Source organism: Eulemur rufifrons, chromosome 4, assembly GCF_041146395.1.
Source record: "Eulemur rufifrons isolate Redbay chromosome 4, OSU_ERuf_1, whole genome shotgun sequence".
In the NCBI taxonomy this organism is placed as follows: Eukaryota; Metazoa; Chordata; class Mammalia; order Primates; family Lemuridae; genus Eulemur; species Eulemur rufifrons.
The window spans coordinates 41,616,313-41,633,919 of record NC_090986.1 but is presented as its reverse complement, the minus strand read 5'-3'; the positions used below and the strand labels follow the sequence as shown (position 1 = coordinate 41,633,919).

Below are 17,607 nucleotides of genomic sequence, written 5' to 3'. Positions count from 1 at the left end.
AGGCAAACAGTCCTACAGATTTTGAAGAAAGGAACATTTGTAGGTGTGCAGTATTAAAAAGCAGGCTGTTCCTGAATACAGCCACATTATATCAGTCCAGTGCTGTGGGAAGAAGTAATAAGAGCAGGGCCACTCACTGAGGAGCAGGTGGTTAACCTGACAATTATTCTGATTAAAGAAAGGCCTTTCCACAAATTTCCCTCGTGCTTTTGTTTCATTCCTTTTCTGAACGAGAATATCAGAATGCAAAGCTTACCTTTAAACAAAAATAAAAAAGAAAAGCAAAAATCATATTTCAACTCCCCATTTCATATATTTGGTTTGATTAATTCTTTTTTCTATTTATTTCTTATTTTGTTTTTCCTTTGGATGCTTGATGAGCATTGCAAGTTTTCTCACTGGGACTGGAAGACTTGGAGATTGTGGGGTGGGAGGCACAGCATTTGAGGATGCCTCTTAGTGCTCTGGGTGGGCAGGACCTCCATTTGGTTCATTCACTTTCTCTGCAATACTTGGCACAAGGCCCAACATGTAGAAAGAGCTCCATCATTCAACATTTACTGACCACCTCAGGGTTAGTACTATCTTAGTACATGAGATTCTGATGTCCTACAGAATAAGACAACACAGCATAAGGCACCTGCCCTCATAGACCTTATGATCTTGCAGGGACCCCCAGTAAACTGGCAAGTACAAGAATGCCAAATAAATACTTTTCAGTATACTTTAGAGCAAATAATCTTTCTACCAAATTTCTGTGTCCTTTAAATAGGAATTTAGAAATCTGCAATATATTCCTCCTATATTCAACACCTGCCCCTCTAAGTTATTAGAGTAGAACATTTTTATCTACACAACAAAATTTTATGTCTCCATATAAGAAAATAGATTAAAACAAAATAGATTAAAACAAAATATTAGAAGCAAACTCTATTAGCTGAGACTGGAGCAAACAATTCACAAGATATATAAAAACTCTCTTGTCATCTTCAAAGGAAGAATGTCAGAATATAAAATCTTTAGCAATGCTAACTCCAAAAATTTTTTTAAAGAAGGAAAATAAAGAACAAATAATAGGTAGTAGTCAAGATTTTTCAACATTAAAATATAGGTAGGAGTCTTGGCAAATCCAGCTCCTTGAAGGTATGTTAAGTCACTAGGTTAGAAAAGAAGTTAATTCTCAATTCCAGGGACTTCCTCAGAGGTGCATTTTTAACCTTCCCACACTTAGATTTAGATACTCCTCCTATTCTGACACCATCAAAAATTCTTTTTATGCTTACAATATATTTAGGTAGCTCTAACTTTTGGATAAATATTCTACATTATTGCTATGGTCATTAAGACATTAGTTTATGAATAATATTGTAATCATCTACATTTTTGACTATATTAATTATTTTTAAAACATTCAAATACATAGTTTGTGAATCAAAAATATAAGAAAATACCAAAACCTATTTTCAAAATTTAGCATTTACATTAAAATAAGTTGAAACCACTAGTTCTCCTTTTACTACCCACCATGGTATAAAGAGCAAACATGACTCAGTTACACCCACAAGTCCCACGGCCCAAGATTCTGAGGAACACTAACTGTGAAGTTATTTTCAAAAGAACTCACCACCACAAAAATTCCATCAGTGGAAGGGATTTGATGAAGTGGCATTATGAAGAGAAAGAAGTTGACTCAAATGAAGACAAACTGTTATAAAAGATACTAAGGGACCCAGACAGGATTTTGTTACTGGCCTGGACACAAACATGTGAGCACTCAGTTTAAGATAAATTTTCTTTAAAAAAAAATTAACATTTCAAAAAACATTAAAATTTAAAGGGGTTTAAGCCCAATTATTGATTTAATTGGTTTCTTCAAATAGTACAATATATTTTGATACATACCTGAGAACAGGAGGAGATATCTTTAAAATTCTTTTCTAGCACAACTGATTTTGTGTCTGGACTGATAAGGTTAATTTCAAATCGCCCAACCTTAAAAATAAAAGCATTCCAATTAATTTCAACTCACAAGCATCTAATGTATTACAATTACATATTCAACTAATAACATAGATTCAAATGCTATATCCCAGATATTCCTACTTCAGATTGGCTGTGTTCCAACATCTAATCCAACCAATACTTTACTCCTAAATATCAGCTGCCTCAAAACGCTTCTTCCCTTTGTCAAAAAAATCATGAAAATTAAATTGGTCTTCAATTGTAAGATACAAAAAAATCTTTTTTTTCAGATTGGAAATAATTGTCTTTTCAAAAAATATGCAACCTTTCCTTACCTTATGATTTCTAAAAATACCAATTATTTATTTATAAGTTATAATCATATATTCTCCCAAATGGCCAACAAAATGATATGTAAGTCATTGGGCTGACAAATCAACATTTTTGGAAATAAACAGTCATTCAGAAAAATTAACAGCAAGGACTGTGACTAGCTAAGAAGAAGAACAAATCTGATAGTCTAAACAAGAGGGGAAAGTCAGTTAACACATCACCAACGACTCTCTAGTGAGTCTTAATTACACGCCTAGAGTTAACACAAAACAAAAAACAACAAAAAACACAAAACATGAACTTCCGTTAAAGCAAATATTACATACTGGGACTGTTCATCACAGTACACTGTAGAATTTCCTTCTCAGGGGTTCTTTAAAACAGGATAAAAGGACAACCACTCTTTTTTTTTTTTCCCCCCCCAAGAAACCTCAAATCTTACAAACTGAGGGTTAAAGATTCTAGAGGGCATTGTTTTGAATTAAGTTCTTCTGAGTGGAACTTGACATTTTCTATACCCTGTACAACATTCAAAAATTATTTTCAGAATTAGAATTATCTTTTACAACAATAATATAGCTTGTATAAAATTATTTTAATTTTATTATTAAATATTTAATATTATTTTAATGGCTGATTCAGCACATTTTCATGCCAATAGTGTTTCCTTTAACCTTCTCTTCCGTGTGACAGAGTAAACCGGTGTGTTCTCAACTGAAAACACACCTATGAGTCTCGGGGCTTTGTGTTTTTCTCTAAAAATTTCCGTGTTTCTCCATGCCAAATCACACTATCCCAGATTCGCATCCTTAAATCCTCTACAAGACTGGCTTTCTACAAATAGGTTTTTTTTTTAAGCATTTATTTAAAAACCAATGCCAGGCAAATGCCTTGATAGATAGTAATAATCTATTATTCTTTCCACAGGTTTCCAAGAAGCTCCCTGACTTGCTTCTTTCTCCTCCTCCCTTGCGCCCTTACTTCTCACGACCCACACTCCACGTCTGCCTCCGGCCCCTTCTCTGCCTCCTCTCTCTCTCTCTCTCTCTCTCTCTCCCTCCCTCCCTCCCCCCACCTGCCTTACGTGCTTTTGAAGGGGAAACAAATAAAAGTTGGATAATTCACTATATAGACGTGGCCTCTGGGGGTCAGCGGGACGAGGAACTTGCAAGAAGCAGACGCCCAGCTGCTGGTCTAGCAGTTTCTGCGGAAGCCCGGGATGGCGCCCTTTCGGGCTGGTACCTGAAAGAGCATCGTTCTGTTCTTCTCGGAGTCCGACGGCTGAACGTGACTGGGAGCGCTCGCGTGTCTCCTTCGCGGCTGTGGCTTTTGGCTGCTCTCGGGAACCTTCCTTTGCACGCCGGTGACACTGCTGCACCGAGACCGAAACTCCTGCTGCTCGTCGAAGCCAGAATCTTCCAAAATCCGCTCAGGGAAGCACACCCGAGCGCTGGGCGCGGCGGGCTGGCTGGCCAAGGCAGGCAAGCCGGGGTGGGTGTTGGCGACGCCGTCCACCTCCTCGGGCAGGCAGTTTCCGGGGGATCCCGGCGCCGTCACCTCCAAGACGGCCAGGTCCTCGCTGGGGTCCGCGCCGCGCTGCTCACCCTGGATCTTCAGGCGCTGCTGTTCGTGCAGGCTGAACTTTTCGATGCAGTCATCGATGAGGCTGGACGGGGCCTTCTTGTGGGTCACTGTCACCTTCCCACAGTATAAGACTTCGAACTTCTGAGAGTTGTAAAAGGCGTCCTCGTTATCTTTGCTGGGTTTGGCATCCTCTTTCATGGCCGCTTTAGATAACTGCCTTATGCTGCTGATGACATCAGGAACCTGGAAAGCAATTCGAAATCCTCATTTTAGTTGAATATTTTGTGACAATTTACGTTCACCTAGACGTGGTTATTACCATATGGAATGCATTTTTATCCTAAATGATAAGACCCAGAAAGTAGTAGACACTACACAAGATAGAGCATAAACTTCAATTATACTATCTGACATACATGACTTGAAGGTAAAACTGAAATGTATTGAAAATTAATTGAAATTAAAATTTAATAACAGTGTTACACTTTCCCTTAAATTAGTTTCAAAAAACAAAACCATGTGACTGTATAAGCCACTGCCAACCTTTAACAAGTCATGATAATATCTTTTGATTATTTTTAAAAGTTATTATGGGCCTCAGCTGAAAGAAACTAAAATGCCAACAGTGAGGATAAAATAAGCTTTCTGGATGGAGAGATGAAAACCTAGACACCCCTCATCAGCATTAACCATCAGAGAAAACACAAATTAAAACCACAATAAGATGTGATATACCTATTAGAATGGCTAACATCAATAAAAGACCAAGTGTCAGCAAGGACATGGAGCAACCAGAACTCTCATACATCATGTGCAGAAATGTAAAATGACACCACCACTCTAGAAAACTGCTTGGCAGTTTCTTACTAGTTAAATAAGGACCTACCTCATGACCCACCCATTACATTCCTAGAGATTCATCTAGAAGACTGAAAAACACATCCATACAAGGACTTGTACACGAATATTCGTAGCAGATTTACTTACAATACCCCGAAACGGCAAACAACCCAAATATCCGTTAACAAGTGGATGGATGAACAAAATGTGGTACAATCATAGGATAAGATACTATTCGTTGTTCACGCAGTTTACTGCAACAGCATTTAACTGGTTTCCCTTGCCCCCTTCAGTCTACTCTCAAAACCACAATGATCCCTTTTAACTCATCATATTACTTGAGAGAATCAAAATATGCCATCCGAAAATATGCCACTTTGGCAAATTCATTATCTTGAGTTAAAGACACTTGAAAAACAGCTGATGCAAGAAGGGAACTCCAGGCCGGGCGCGGTGGCTCACGCCTGTAATCCTAGCACTCTGGGAGGCCGAGGTGGGCGGATCGTTTGAGCTCAGGAGTTCGAGACCAGCCTGAGCAAGAGCGAGACCCCACCTCTACTAAAAATAGAAAGAAATTATATGGACAGCTAAAAATATATATAGAAAAAATTAGCCGGGCATGGTGGCACATGCCTGTAGTCCCAGCTACTCGGGAGGCTGAGACAGGAGGATCGCTTGAGCTCAGGAGTTTGAGGTTGCTGTGAGCTAGGCTGACGCCACGGCACTCACTCTAGCCTGGGCAACAGAGTGAGACTCTGTCTCAAAAAAAAAAAAAGAAGGGAACTCCTGACTTTTCTTTTTCTTCCTGAAAGCAGGAGATAAAATTGCCATGTGAAAGGTGCCCTCCCTGTACCAGGAGGAAGGAAGACATTCTTATCACCAGAGACAGAGAGTTGAGGTTGAGAGAAACCTCACAAACTAACTAGCTGTTAAACTAATCTTTATCTTCCTAGTCACTTTTCCACAATTAACTGCCCTAGCCCAAACCCTTTTGTCATGTGACACTGTCACAATTCACTCCTCTTTGTCCAACCTAGTATATAAATGTTTGGCCCTAGCTGCTTCTTTGGGTCTTCATTTTTCTTGTACAGGCTCCAATACATATGTAGAAATTACTGAATAAAATCAATAGGCTTTTCTCCTGTTAATCTGTCTCATGTCAGTCCCAGCCAGAGACCCTAAGAGGACAGAGAGTAAATCTTACCTCCCCTACATTACTCACCTGCAAACTCTCACATAGCTCCCAATTTCATTAAAAGACAAGATCCTTACAGTGTCCTATGGAGCACTCACCAACTGCAGAGGACAGACATACAGATTAAATTTTCACTGTGACTACAAACCCTCCCTATGACTTTCAGATAGTCAATCTGGATTTTACTTTCTTTTTTTTTTTTTAAGAGAGGGTCTTGCTCTGTTACCCAGGCTGGAGTGTAGTGGCATGATTATAGCTCACTGCAGCCTCAAACTCCTGGGTTCAAGTGATCCTCCGCCTCAGCCATCCAAGTAGCTGGGACTACAGGTATACACCACCACACCTGGCTAATTTTTCTAATTTTTTGTGGAGACAGGGTCTTGCTATGTTGCCCAGGCTGGTCTCAAACTCCTGGTCTCAAGCCTCGGCCTCCCAAAGTGCTGGGATTATAGTGAGCCACGGCACCTGGCCCTCAATCTGGATTTTAATCTTTCCATCCTCACCTCTCTTCCTCTGACTTTATCTCCAACTACACTCCCATCTCACTCCCACTGTTCTAGCTACGCTGGCCTCCTTGCTATTCCTTTGATATGCCAGGCACATTCCTCCCTTGAGGTCTCTGAATCCACGCTCCTAACCCAGACACCTGTATGGCTCGCTCCCTTGCCTCATCTGAATCCATGCTCTAATGTCACCCAAGTGTTTCCGACCCTCATGTGCGTTCTGTGAGCATGCACACATTCACACTCAACCAGCATTCCTCTAGATTTTTCTCTGCTTTATTGCTCTCCATAGCACTTACCCCCTTTAACATTCTGTATAATTTATTTATTATATAAGCTAGAATGTAAGTTCTAAGAGGGTAGTGATTTCTCGGTTTTTTTTTTCCTTGTTGTATCCCCAGAGCCTAGAATAATTCTTGGCACACAGTAGGCTCTCAGTATATGTATTGGTCCCCAAAAAAGCTTCTTTGGTAATTTTTATTTTTGTAAAAAAAAGGGAAGATTATCTTATATTCAAAGGTTCCTTCATATTCAGACATATATGATATGTCTTTAAATCTTCTAGCGCCAATATGAAAACGAGAATTTCTTCTCTTTCGCATACAGTAGTCCTCCCTTATCTGAGGGGGATGCATCAGACCCCTAGTGGGTGTCTGAAACTGGGGATAGTACCCAAATCCTATGCACACTATGTTTATTCCTATACATGCATCCCTATGATAAAGTTTAATTTATAAATTAGGCACAGCAAGAGATCAACAACTAATGATAAAATAGACCAATCATAACTATATGCCATAATAGAAGTTATGTGAATGTGGTTCCCTCCCCAAAAATATCTTACTGCATTGTAGTCACCGTTCTTCTTGTGATGAAGAAGGAACAGAGTGGGACAGTGCGAGATTTCATCACACTACCCAGAACAGCATGCAATTTAAAATTTATGAATTGTTTATGTCTAGAATTTTCCATTTAATGTTTCCAAATCATGGTTGACCACAAGTAACTGAAACTGCAGAGAAGGGGGGCCACTGTAATTATTTGGGATATACTGCTAGAGCATTCATAGTTTAAAAATCACAAGAATTGCAGCTTGCTAGACCAAGTATATCCTACGAAAGGATAAAGTCCATATGCTATGGTTTTAATGACTCGCCCTGAACATTTGACAAGTCTCAGGAACAAAGTCAGGTGTTTGAGTGTACATGTGACTAGAAACCTTAGTCCTCTGTCATTTTCTTCTTGCCTTAGTATGTGATTTACCTTACCTGACAAGGGCCAAAGCTACGGACAGTGAGCTAGCGGGCATTCAACCCTGGGAAAAGTAAAATGATTCTAATGGGTTGGGCAAAGTCCTAAGAGAATGATTTCTTTTCTCACTAACTGTATTCCATTAAAAACTTTTCATCTGATTTTTAACCCAAGTACTCCTAAATCTCTAAAGGTGTGTCTACAGAGTATAAAATCATAAATATTATCTGTAGGATTTCTTTTAACCTGTAGAATTTTGACCTCATGACAAATATTTAAATGATGTAGTGCAGCCTGAAAGTTCTAGTCTACAATTCAAACTGCAAATAAAGCAATTCAACCTTAATTGTGTCAAGTGCTCTGTTTGTCCTTTTTTCTCTACCATTATATTGAGAGCTCTTGAGTGAAAAACTTCTTAGTGGCTGAATTTCTACAGTTTCCCAAGACCCTTCCCTATAACCACAGGTAAAGGCTCAACACCTAACTCTAACTCAGTAAATGACCCAATTTATATAAGCAAAGCTTATCAACTTTAATTCTAAACTGAATAGGCAATCTGATCTTCCAATAATTTGAGGTATTAATGTTATACCATAAAACAATTCTAGTTACCCTTACTACCTTCTCTCAGGTTGCGACTGGCCACAACTTTCAATGACATGACTGATCTAACAACATTCAGCTCTATTTTTGCTAACCCTTATGTGAAAGACAGTGCAAAATTTACGATTAGACAGCCTCTGACCACATACTCAGTCCACACCAGAAGGACACCCTGATCACGTAAAACAGTAAAATATCCACAGTGGGGAAATGAGCTATCGGAGAACCATGAAAAACTTTTATTGAGGCATTTATTAAGGGATCCATCAGAAGCAACACAAGAGAAATAAAATCTCTGTCCAGTACTTGCATATACATACAATATTTTGGAATAACAGTATTCTCCTACAGCACAGTGTTAACTGACATATATTTATATATACATTTATAAATATTGTCAGATGAATTTGAATCCCTCTTATATGTGTTGCATCTTTTCAACATCTCTTTTTCCTGTACCTAGAACCCTGATAAAAGTTCACCAGGATTGAGACAGGTTTAGTCAATTCCTGTTGATGACTATGACTCAAGAGATCTGCCATGGAAAGCCATGGCTTCTCACTCTGTTCATTGTTCACTCAAACTAGAAAGTGACTGTTTGTTTCCAGAATGTCTCCAAACACTGCAGAGCACTTCAAGCTACGTACTCTAGCTACATATTCTAGTTATTCATATTCTAGCTACAAATTAACTCCATTGCTCAGAATCTGTCCACAACCCACAGAGCCTGGTGTGGATTTACACCAATTCAAGGCAAGGTTTTTACTCTGTGGCAGCATTTTGTCTTTAACACCAAACAATAATACTTGAAAAAGACTGCAGCAGATTAAGGACTGAGAAGTTTGGATTCTATCCCCAGCTTGGCCAATATTTTGCTCAATACCTTTGGGAAGAGTTGTTTCACCTCTGCCACCTAGAGTTTCCTCAAGGGCAAAATGAATGGAGTACTAGATACGTGGTCAATTAGGTCTCATCTAGATTCAAATTCCGTGAGTTTATTTTTGGATCAATGTTAATATAGGAGAAAGATAACGTATAATCTGGAGAGAGAAGATCATCTTTATTATTAAACCAGAAATAGTGTTAAGTTGTTGAAATGATTCATTTCAATTAACACACAATAATTACTTCAACAACCAATAAAACGAATAGGGCTTTTTACATGCATCTCATGATATTTAGAAAAAGCACAGTGCCACCTTTAGCTAGTATTTTGTTGTTACACCTTCAGTGGCCTCACTAAAACAATTTAGATTCAAGTACTAAGACTCTGACATTAAAGCAATTCCTTCTCTCAACAGTAACAAAAATTGCCACTAGATGCCTTGAGGTCATGCTGTTATTTCTCATTAATTATCATAATTACTTAGCACACTCCAAGAAACCCATTGGTATTTTAAAAACTACATTTCACCGAACTTCAAAAGAAAACAAATTCTACAACTACCACACACTGATGTTTAAAGGCCTAAACAAACAGAGGAGAAAAATCTGGATAGTAAAAAGCACAAAGGAAAAATACCTTGGATTGGGAAGCCGGTTGAAAATTGGAGTTGTTCACGAACAGCAATGATTATGCCAAATTGTTGAAGTCCTCAGTATTAGCCCTTAGTTGCACTTAAGAAGTTCTCTTTCTTTCTTAATAAACCATCAGTAATTTCATTGTATTTGCTAAAGTCCACATTATCACTGTGGAGCCAATTATAAAACGTCCCACAAGTAACCGTTATTGCTTCAAAAGTTAAGTATTTCCTGACTCTGCAATCAGGAAATACACAGATTGTTCAGGACAAAAAAGCAAAAGCTTTAGCTTTCTTCAAAAGGAACTTTTAATTTTGATAAACATTGTTTCTCTCATGCTGTATACATAATCACAAGTGTCCAACGCTTACTAATTATGAAGATGAGAGAAGATTAATCTATAGTATGGTGTCTTTTTTCCTCATAGGGTTTACTGATAGAATAGAGGAACTTCAATAAACATTTAAAAATGGATACAAATATGAATGTGAGAATAACCTTACAAAACATATTTAAACAAAAAACTGAATGAATTCTTTTACAATTTATATGAGTTCAACTACTTGATTCATTATTAATCTTTTTAATAATTATAGTAGGCACAGCAAGATTTAGACAAGTGTAGGCACAGCAAGATTTAGACAAATGTGAAAAAATAAAAGTTGAGGGAAAACATTAGGGAACATTTCAAGCAAACTGAAACAACTTCATAATGTGAAGGAATAGCAATTTAAACTAGTTTCACTCAGAGACAGTATGGAAAAGAACTATATTTGCTTTGGAAGTAATGTATGCCTTAGAGGACAGGCAGATTTCCTTTATAATCCTGCTTTGCTTAAGAAATGATAAGATTAGTTTATAGACTGTCCAGGCAACATGGAGAAGATGTCAAAAATATAATGGCATGATATAAATTTCAGCATTTTGAGAAATGACAAATTTTGTCATTTAATGTTATAACTTGTATTTAGCTTTTTAAAATCTCATCTTCAAATAATGGAAAACCATGGGAAGGTACATAGATGCCATGAAACAGTTCGTTCATATTAAAGGAATACTAAGCATTCCTAACAATTTTTCTAGCCTGGGAAGCACACCCAGGCCAAGCTATCATTTTTAAAGTGAAGCTGTCTGACAATCTCATTTTAACTTTTATCCGAAAGTATTTCAGAGATTCTCTATATTTAGTTAAAAATCTAAATTATTATTTTGGAGTAAATTTTCCACAGTAAAATTAAATCTAATTTTGACTAAGTCTAGGTGCAAATTAGACTGGAGTAATACAGTGATTTTCAATCATATAATTATAAAACTAAAGGTGGCCTTAAGGAATCACTGGCCCCCACTATCTTATTTTACAGATGTAGAAACAAACTGTTTACATCAAAAGTTAAAGGAATAAAGAGGAAACTAACGAGATAACAAGACAGGAGGCTACTTGGGGCCAAAGAAAGCAGAATATCTCTGTGACTGAACCCAGAGTCATACGAGTAGCTTTGTTTTTGATCCTTGGGCTGTGAGCCAAGACAGTTTCCTCTCAGAGCAGGCTTTGGTTCTTAGATATTCTCAGCCACTTTGCTCCAAACCCATTTATGGTTCATTCTTCTCTAACTGCTGCTTCCTTGATGGCCTCTGAGTTAGGCCAAATATCAGAGAGAGAAATTCCTTCAACCTTTCTACGACGTCCTCCCCTCTCCTCTGTCTCACCATTCATGTGGCTGAATTCCTTCTGTGGAAGATATTCTTACCCCATGACCGTTGCAAATTTGTAAACATAACCAAATGTAAAATATACAGCAGTAACTCACAGGAAAAAATTCTGGGCAATCATGTGATTCAATTAAGAGAATGGAATCTCCTCAGAAGTGGCTGAGGTTAGTGCTTGAGGGAAATATAAATGCAACAAGAAAGAAGATGGGTGTGTGGTAGGAAGTCAGATGGCAAAAGAGTAGGCAAGGACAGTGGTTTTTTCCCTTTCAAAAGCGACGACATTATTTTTAAAGAGAAGCATGCATACCAGGCTAAGTCCACAACATACAGTTAGAGTGCTTCTCTCTAAAACTCCACTCCAATACCTCTATCTATAGAAAAGACACTAACCCCTCCCAGCCTTGGGTTTTTCATCTGCAAAATGGAAATCACGTTTATCTCAGAGGTAATCTGGGAAAAAATGAATTACATGTGAGATACGCCTGACATAGTGCTGGGACAGTGAAAGCATTCAATATTGTTTAATTAGATCAAAATATAATTCTGATTTGTGCTATTTAAGGAGATGAAAGAAGTGAGAGGCTATTGCTAAATAAAAACCCCTGCCTTCATGAAAGTTAAATGGGAGGGGGAAGGAATAGGGTAGAAAAAAATAATAAACAAGATAAGTCAAATATAACGGATTTTAGTGAAAATTTCCAAAGAGAAAAATAATCCAGGGAAGGGGGAAGTTTGGAGGGCCAGAAAATGTGGAGGGGGATAGTTGCTATTTTAGACAAAGGACTCTCTATGACATTTGAGTAAAAACCTGAAGTCAGGAAGGACATGAGCCACACAAATATCTGGGGGAGGAACCTTCCAGACAGACAGAATATCAAGTCCAAAGGCCCGGAAGAACAAATTTGCCCAGCGTATTCAGGGAGCTGTGAGGAACCAGTGTGACCGGATGGGAGTGAGCCAGCACGAGGCTGTGGGAGAGGCGACTGTGAGGGACAGGGAGATCTAAATCACACAGGCCTCGAAAGGACTTTGGCTCTTATTCTGGCGAGACAGAAAGTCACTGGTACAGTGCTGAGTGGAGGAATGACATGATGTGGCTGCTGTATGGAGAGTGGGCAAGGGAGACAGGCAGGGGCCCACTGCACTGGTGCAGGGGAAGCCACTGGTGGCTCACACAGGAGCCACAGCAAGGGGCCCGCTTTTGGATATGATTTTAAAGGTACAGACACAATGATTTGTTAATGGGTCCAGTAGGGGGTGCAGGAGAAGGAGAGGAGGCAAGGATGACTTCAGGGTTTGTGGCCAGAGGAATTAGAAAAACGAAGAACAGATTAAGGTAGGGAGATGGCTTAAGAGATCAGGAGCTTAGTTTTGGACATGTTAATTTTGAGACACTTATAGACATCCAAGAGGAGATATGTGTCAGTAGTAGGCAGTTGAATATGTGTGTCTAGAGCTCAGGGGAAAGATCAGAGCTGAGATAAAAATTGGAAGTTATTGACGTATAGACGGTATTTAAAGCCATGAGTTAGATGAGTTCATCAAGAGAGTGAGAACACATGACAGAGAGAGAGAGACAGACAGACAGAGAGGGACATAGAGAGCCAGGCAGAGAGAAAGCAGTATCCCCACGGACTCAACCCTGAGGCACACATGCTTACAGTCTGGAAGATGGAGAGATGTGAACAAAGGAAAATAGAGCAAGAGCCAGGGGTAAAAGCAGGTGAGAATGGTACCCTGGAGCCAAGTAAGAGAGGTTTCCTGAAGGAGGAAGTAATCAATATGAGATCATAGGTGACTTTGATGAGAAAACGTTTGATGGGGCTAAGGGTAAAAGCCTTACAGGAGTAGGTTCAAAAGAAATTTCAGGAATGAAGGCCAAAAACAATAGGAACAGACAATCTATTAGGGCAGGAGCTGGAGGAACAAGTGAGTCAAGAGAAGGTTCTCTCACAGATGGAAGAACTGACAGCTTCCAATTGAAAATATGTAACAGTGACAAGGACGCTGTTATCTCCAGACAGAGGGCAGAATTGCTGGAGCAACATCCTTAAGGAGGCAAGAGCGGGCGGAGTCTGGGGTCCAAGGGAAGAGGGGGGCAGGGGCAGCTCATCCGAAAGGGAAAGGCAGACCATAAAGGCACAGCCATGGGCAGATGGGGTGATGTGAGTTTGTAGAATTTCTCCTGTGACTGCTTTAATTCTCTCTGTAAAACAGAAAGCTTGCTCATTAGCTGAGATGAGGGTGGGGAAGAAGATCTAACAGAGTATTAAACATCAATATTAAACTTAATTCAAGCCTGAGTATAGGTGAAATTGTGAGATGAAGTTATCTCTAGAACCCTCCTGCTACCCTTTCTATGCTCTCTGGATGGTAAGATGTGACCCCTACCTGGAGGCATTTGCATTGTAATCTAAGGTTTAGCCGGAGATCTCAAGTATCTTAGGTGAAACTCAGGAATCTGCCAATGACTGGAAAACAGGTTTGCACTCTAAAATGAAGCCACGTAGAAAAACTGCTTTCTTTGCCTAGGAAGAGATTGGGAGCTCGTCTATAAAAGTAATATTTATATAAGGTATAAATTTTGAAAAAAGTTTGCATGTAATTAGGAAAAAAACCCACTATTCTGTACCCCCCCAAAATAAGCATAGTTTGATTATAAAGTATTTGTGTCACTTAAGAAAAATAACTCTGTATTTCTTTCCTGGGAGATGTATATTTACATGGACATGGTTTTTAGAAAGATGAAACAAGAAACAAAATCATCAAAGCAAGAAAATGAAACTTCTCATGAACATGTTATCAAGAAAGTTAATCTCCATTTTCTAGGGGCATCTAAGAAACATCCCTGAAATGTTGTTTATTTACTTATGGGGACATCATGAGACCCATAGTTTCAAATGCAGCATATCCTTCTTTCCAAACCTTAAAGTACCTTTAAGGTGAGATAAACCTACCACCTATTTATTCAATAAGGTGCTTTCTATTTACAAATTAGTCCTATTATCTGTTTAACGCTCACACTTTTTAAAGTATACAGTTCAATACCAGTTGTATTTTCTCCAAAAAAACACTAGAGGGCGCTTTCCCACATAAACTAGTTGGAGCCAAAAAAAAAAAATGCAAAAAAGTTCCTTATCATAATGAAAAAATGCCCCCACTGTTTATAAAATATTACTACTGCTGCTCTCATTTTAAGTTCATAAAATTAACCACTGTAAGGTAAATTTACTGGAATTTTGACTGACTACACAAATCTGGCAATAACATTAGTAAATTAATAAAGTTAGACTGAAAAAATCAGAGTACAGCAAAGTCAAGTCTTGATGACATTTAATCCGTTAGATATTTTTGAGCTGGATATAATAAGCATAGTAAGAAAACTGTCTTGGTCCTTCATTATGATATAGAAGAGTATAAAGTCATATAGACAAAATGCTAAAACCATACACTTAATAAGTAGTTTTAACTTATGAAATGTCTGAATTCATGAGAAGAGAAAGTTTTGAGCAAGGCTCAGTTGTGCAACGAAATGGGCCTTGGGAAAAGAGGCCAGGGAGCGAAGGCTGAACCCAGAGGGATCTGGGCATGACAAGCTCTAGCTGAGATCAGTAGATAAAGCTGTAATACTACCAGGAAACAAAAAACGCCATGCATTTCTCAGAAACCTATTTTTGTCCTGGCCTTCCATATTACTTCAGATATTTATACCACTGCAACAGATTTTTCACCTTGCAAGTGAAAATAATATGACATTCTTGAACTTTTATTTGGAGACTTCAGTTACTTATAAACATCATTAACCACTAAAGGAACATGTCTTCCTTCTTCAAAGAAGAAAACTTCTAACTGCAGGACACCCGGGGACAAAAATGAAAACACAACTTTCGCCTCTCTCCAAGATTAGGCTGGAAGGAAAGGCAATAGCAAGTGACCAGATGCCTAATCTCTGACCCAGATTTGCACTTTTCATGGGTGAAGGAAAAGCGCTGGTTTCCATATAGTTGCAATTCACACTGGAGCTCTATATGCGCGCTCTCCAGCCCTCACAGTGGAGCCAAACTCCTTGAAACAACATGAGTCATAACGGAGTGTGCCTGATCTGGCTTCTCCTAGGGAATGAAAACTTAATGCTATGACATTCTGCAGCAAAGCAAGATTGCCTTTCTGGACCTTATTTCTCCTTCCTGTCTGGGACTACAGTGACCATCACCAGGGAAAGGTTCTGATCAGAAAAGACATTTCCAGAGATAAGACTGGCTGTTAAAATGTATGTCTCTTTGTTCATTAAATATCAAAGACCCCGTCCCCTCCCCTTCTCTTGTGTGGCCTGGCAAAATGATACCAAGGGAAAGTGTATGATGACTTAGGTGACCCAAATGACATCACTCTCCTGTCATCTTTGCAGAAAACAATGAAAAGCTTGAGACTTTCAAGAGCCTGGAGAAAGTACATGTGCCTTCTATGCACCTCACACACATCTTACTGGAAACCAGATTAATAAATGTAACACTTCCACAAGCAATACAGCTCTACCTGTGAAGTCTCTGAAATGTTACCATATTGCTTGGAGAAGCATGTACCGTGTCATGACCAGCCTTTGCCCAGCCCAAGCCAAGCCCTATCCACCCACGATATGCCTGCCCTGTGGACAGAGATCTCCTCTCCCCTTCTACGGAACTCAACACCATGACACCATTACATTTCAATGAATTGCTCTTTCATGATTGTGTAAATATTTCAAGTAAACTCTGGTAACTCAGTATACCAACGCCCCCCCAAAAGATATTTTTACTTATCAAATTGTATGTGTGTCAAACATATAACTGTCAGATTTTAATTCCTTAAAGAAGCTCTCACTTTAGAATTTTACATAGAATTTGTGACACTAAAATATTTTTCAGGATGTCATAGCCTTAATTCTTTAATATCCAAAACACTTCTTTGGGTCTACATTAAAAAGATTAATGATTACAGCAATGCTTCCATTATAACCAACATGACCAAAGAAAAAAGAAAATAAGGAAATTGTTCACTGGTTACTAATAATCAGCCTGTATAATAAGATAATGGGGCCTGAAGTCATTTTCATCAACATTCCCAAACAAGGGGTCTATGTGAGCTGCGGTCTTGCCAAATTTCACAGCTTCAAAGTCACAAACCAAATTCAAAGCAAAGCAGCAGCCCTCAGTTTTTTCACACATGGACTGCTTTCAGGAAAAAGTAGTATGATCTTAATTGTAAATCATTTATAAATGACTTATCAGCTTTAATAGACACTGCTTTGTCTAAACAGCACCCATTTAACAAATGGTTTCAGTGGATGCTGCCAACACTTGCACCCTCCCCCGGTCCCATCTTCCCACCCACCACAAAGTAGCCACAGCAAAGGGCAAGTAATCCAAGTCCAGTGAACAAGTCAAGGGGGAGGCATGTGACTCGAGCCAGGTCACTCTGAGTTTCTCCCTAATATTTCGCCACCAGAAGATGAGACAACAGCCGTTTTCCATGTCAAGTCTCAAGCTGTTGAAGAAGTTAGTCTGGGACCCTAGCTGGCCAGATCCATTCACTGGAGAAAGCCAGTCTTCAGTAACACAAAATGAAAGCAAGAGGAAAACAGAATTAGAACCAAGATATGGAGAGAAAGAGCCCTGGTGCGGTCAAGTCCCTGGTGGAGACATCCTTGCAGGTATGGCAAATGAGCCCTTGGTCCTCTCCAATTCTGGGGGCCACTCCAGGATCCTTTCATACAACTGGTGTTTTCACCGTTGCCTGTAAGAGTCCTAACTAGTATACGAGTCTATGAGAATACATACTAACATAGTTAAGGAATCAGTTAGTGTTACATACAACCTGTTGAACACAATCATGATGACTGGGTGCTTCTGCTATGACTGAAACCCAAAATAGCAATTGGTTACACAAAACAGAAGTTTATTTCTCTCTCACATAAAAGTGCAGTTAGGGGTTCAGGGCTGTGTGGGTTCTTCATTATATCATTAAATAACAAAGACTCAGGTTCCTTCTATCTTGTTTCTCTGCCTTGGGGGCCTCAATCACAGGCTCCCGAAGAGTTGACAGTGTATTCCAGGCAGCAGGCTATGA

At 39.1% G+C, this 17,607-nt stretch overlaps 1 protein-coding gene across 5 annotated transcripts in view; it reads right to left on the bottom strand.

Annotated features, from left to right (window-relative positions):
• TBC1D4 (TBC1 domain family member 4) overlaps positions 1–17,607 on the bottom strand; it is a 177,931-nt gene that overhangs the window by 60,223 nt on the left and 100,101 nt on the right. For all 5 annotated transcript variants that reach the window (XM_069467147.1, XM_069467148.1, XM_069467151.1 and 2 more), the window contains exons 2-3: positions 3,538–4,122; positions 1,903–1,992 (exon numbers count right to left, since the gene is read on the bottom strand). In XM_069467147.1, coding sequence (XP_069323248.1) covers positions 1,903–1,992; positions 3,538–4,122 — 675 coding nt within the window. The remainder of the gene's footprint in view (positions 1–1,902; positions 1,993–3,537; positions 4,123–17,607) is intronic.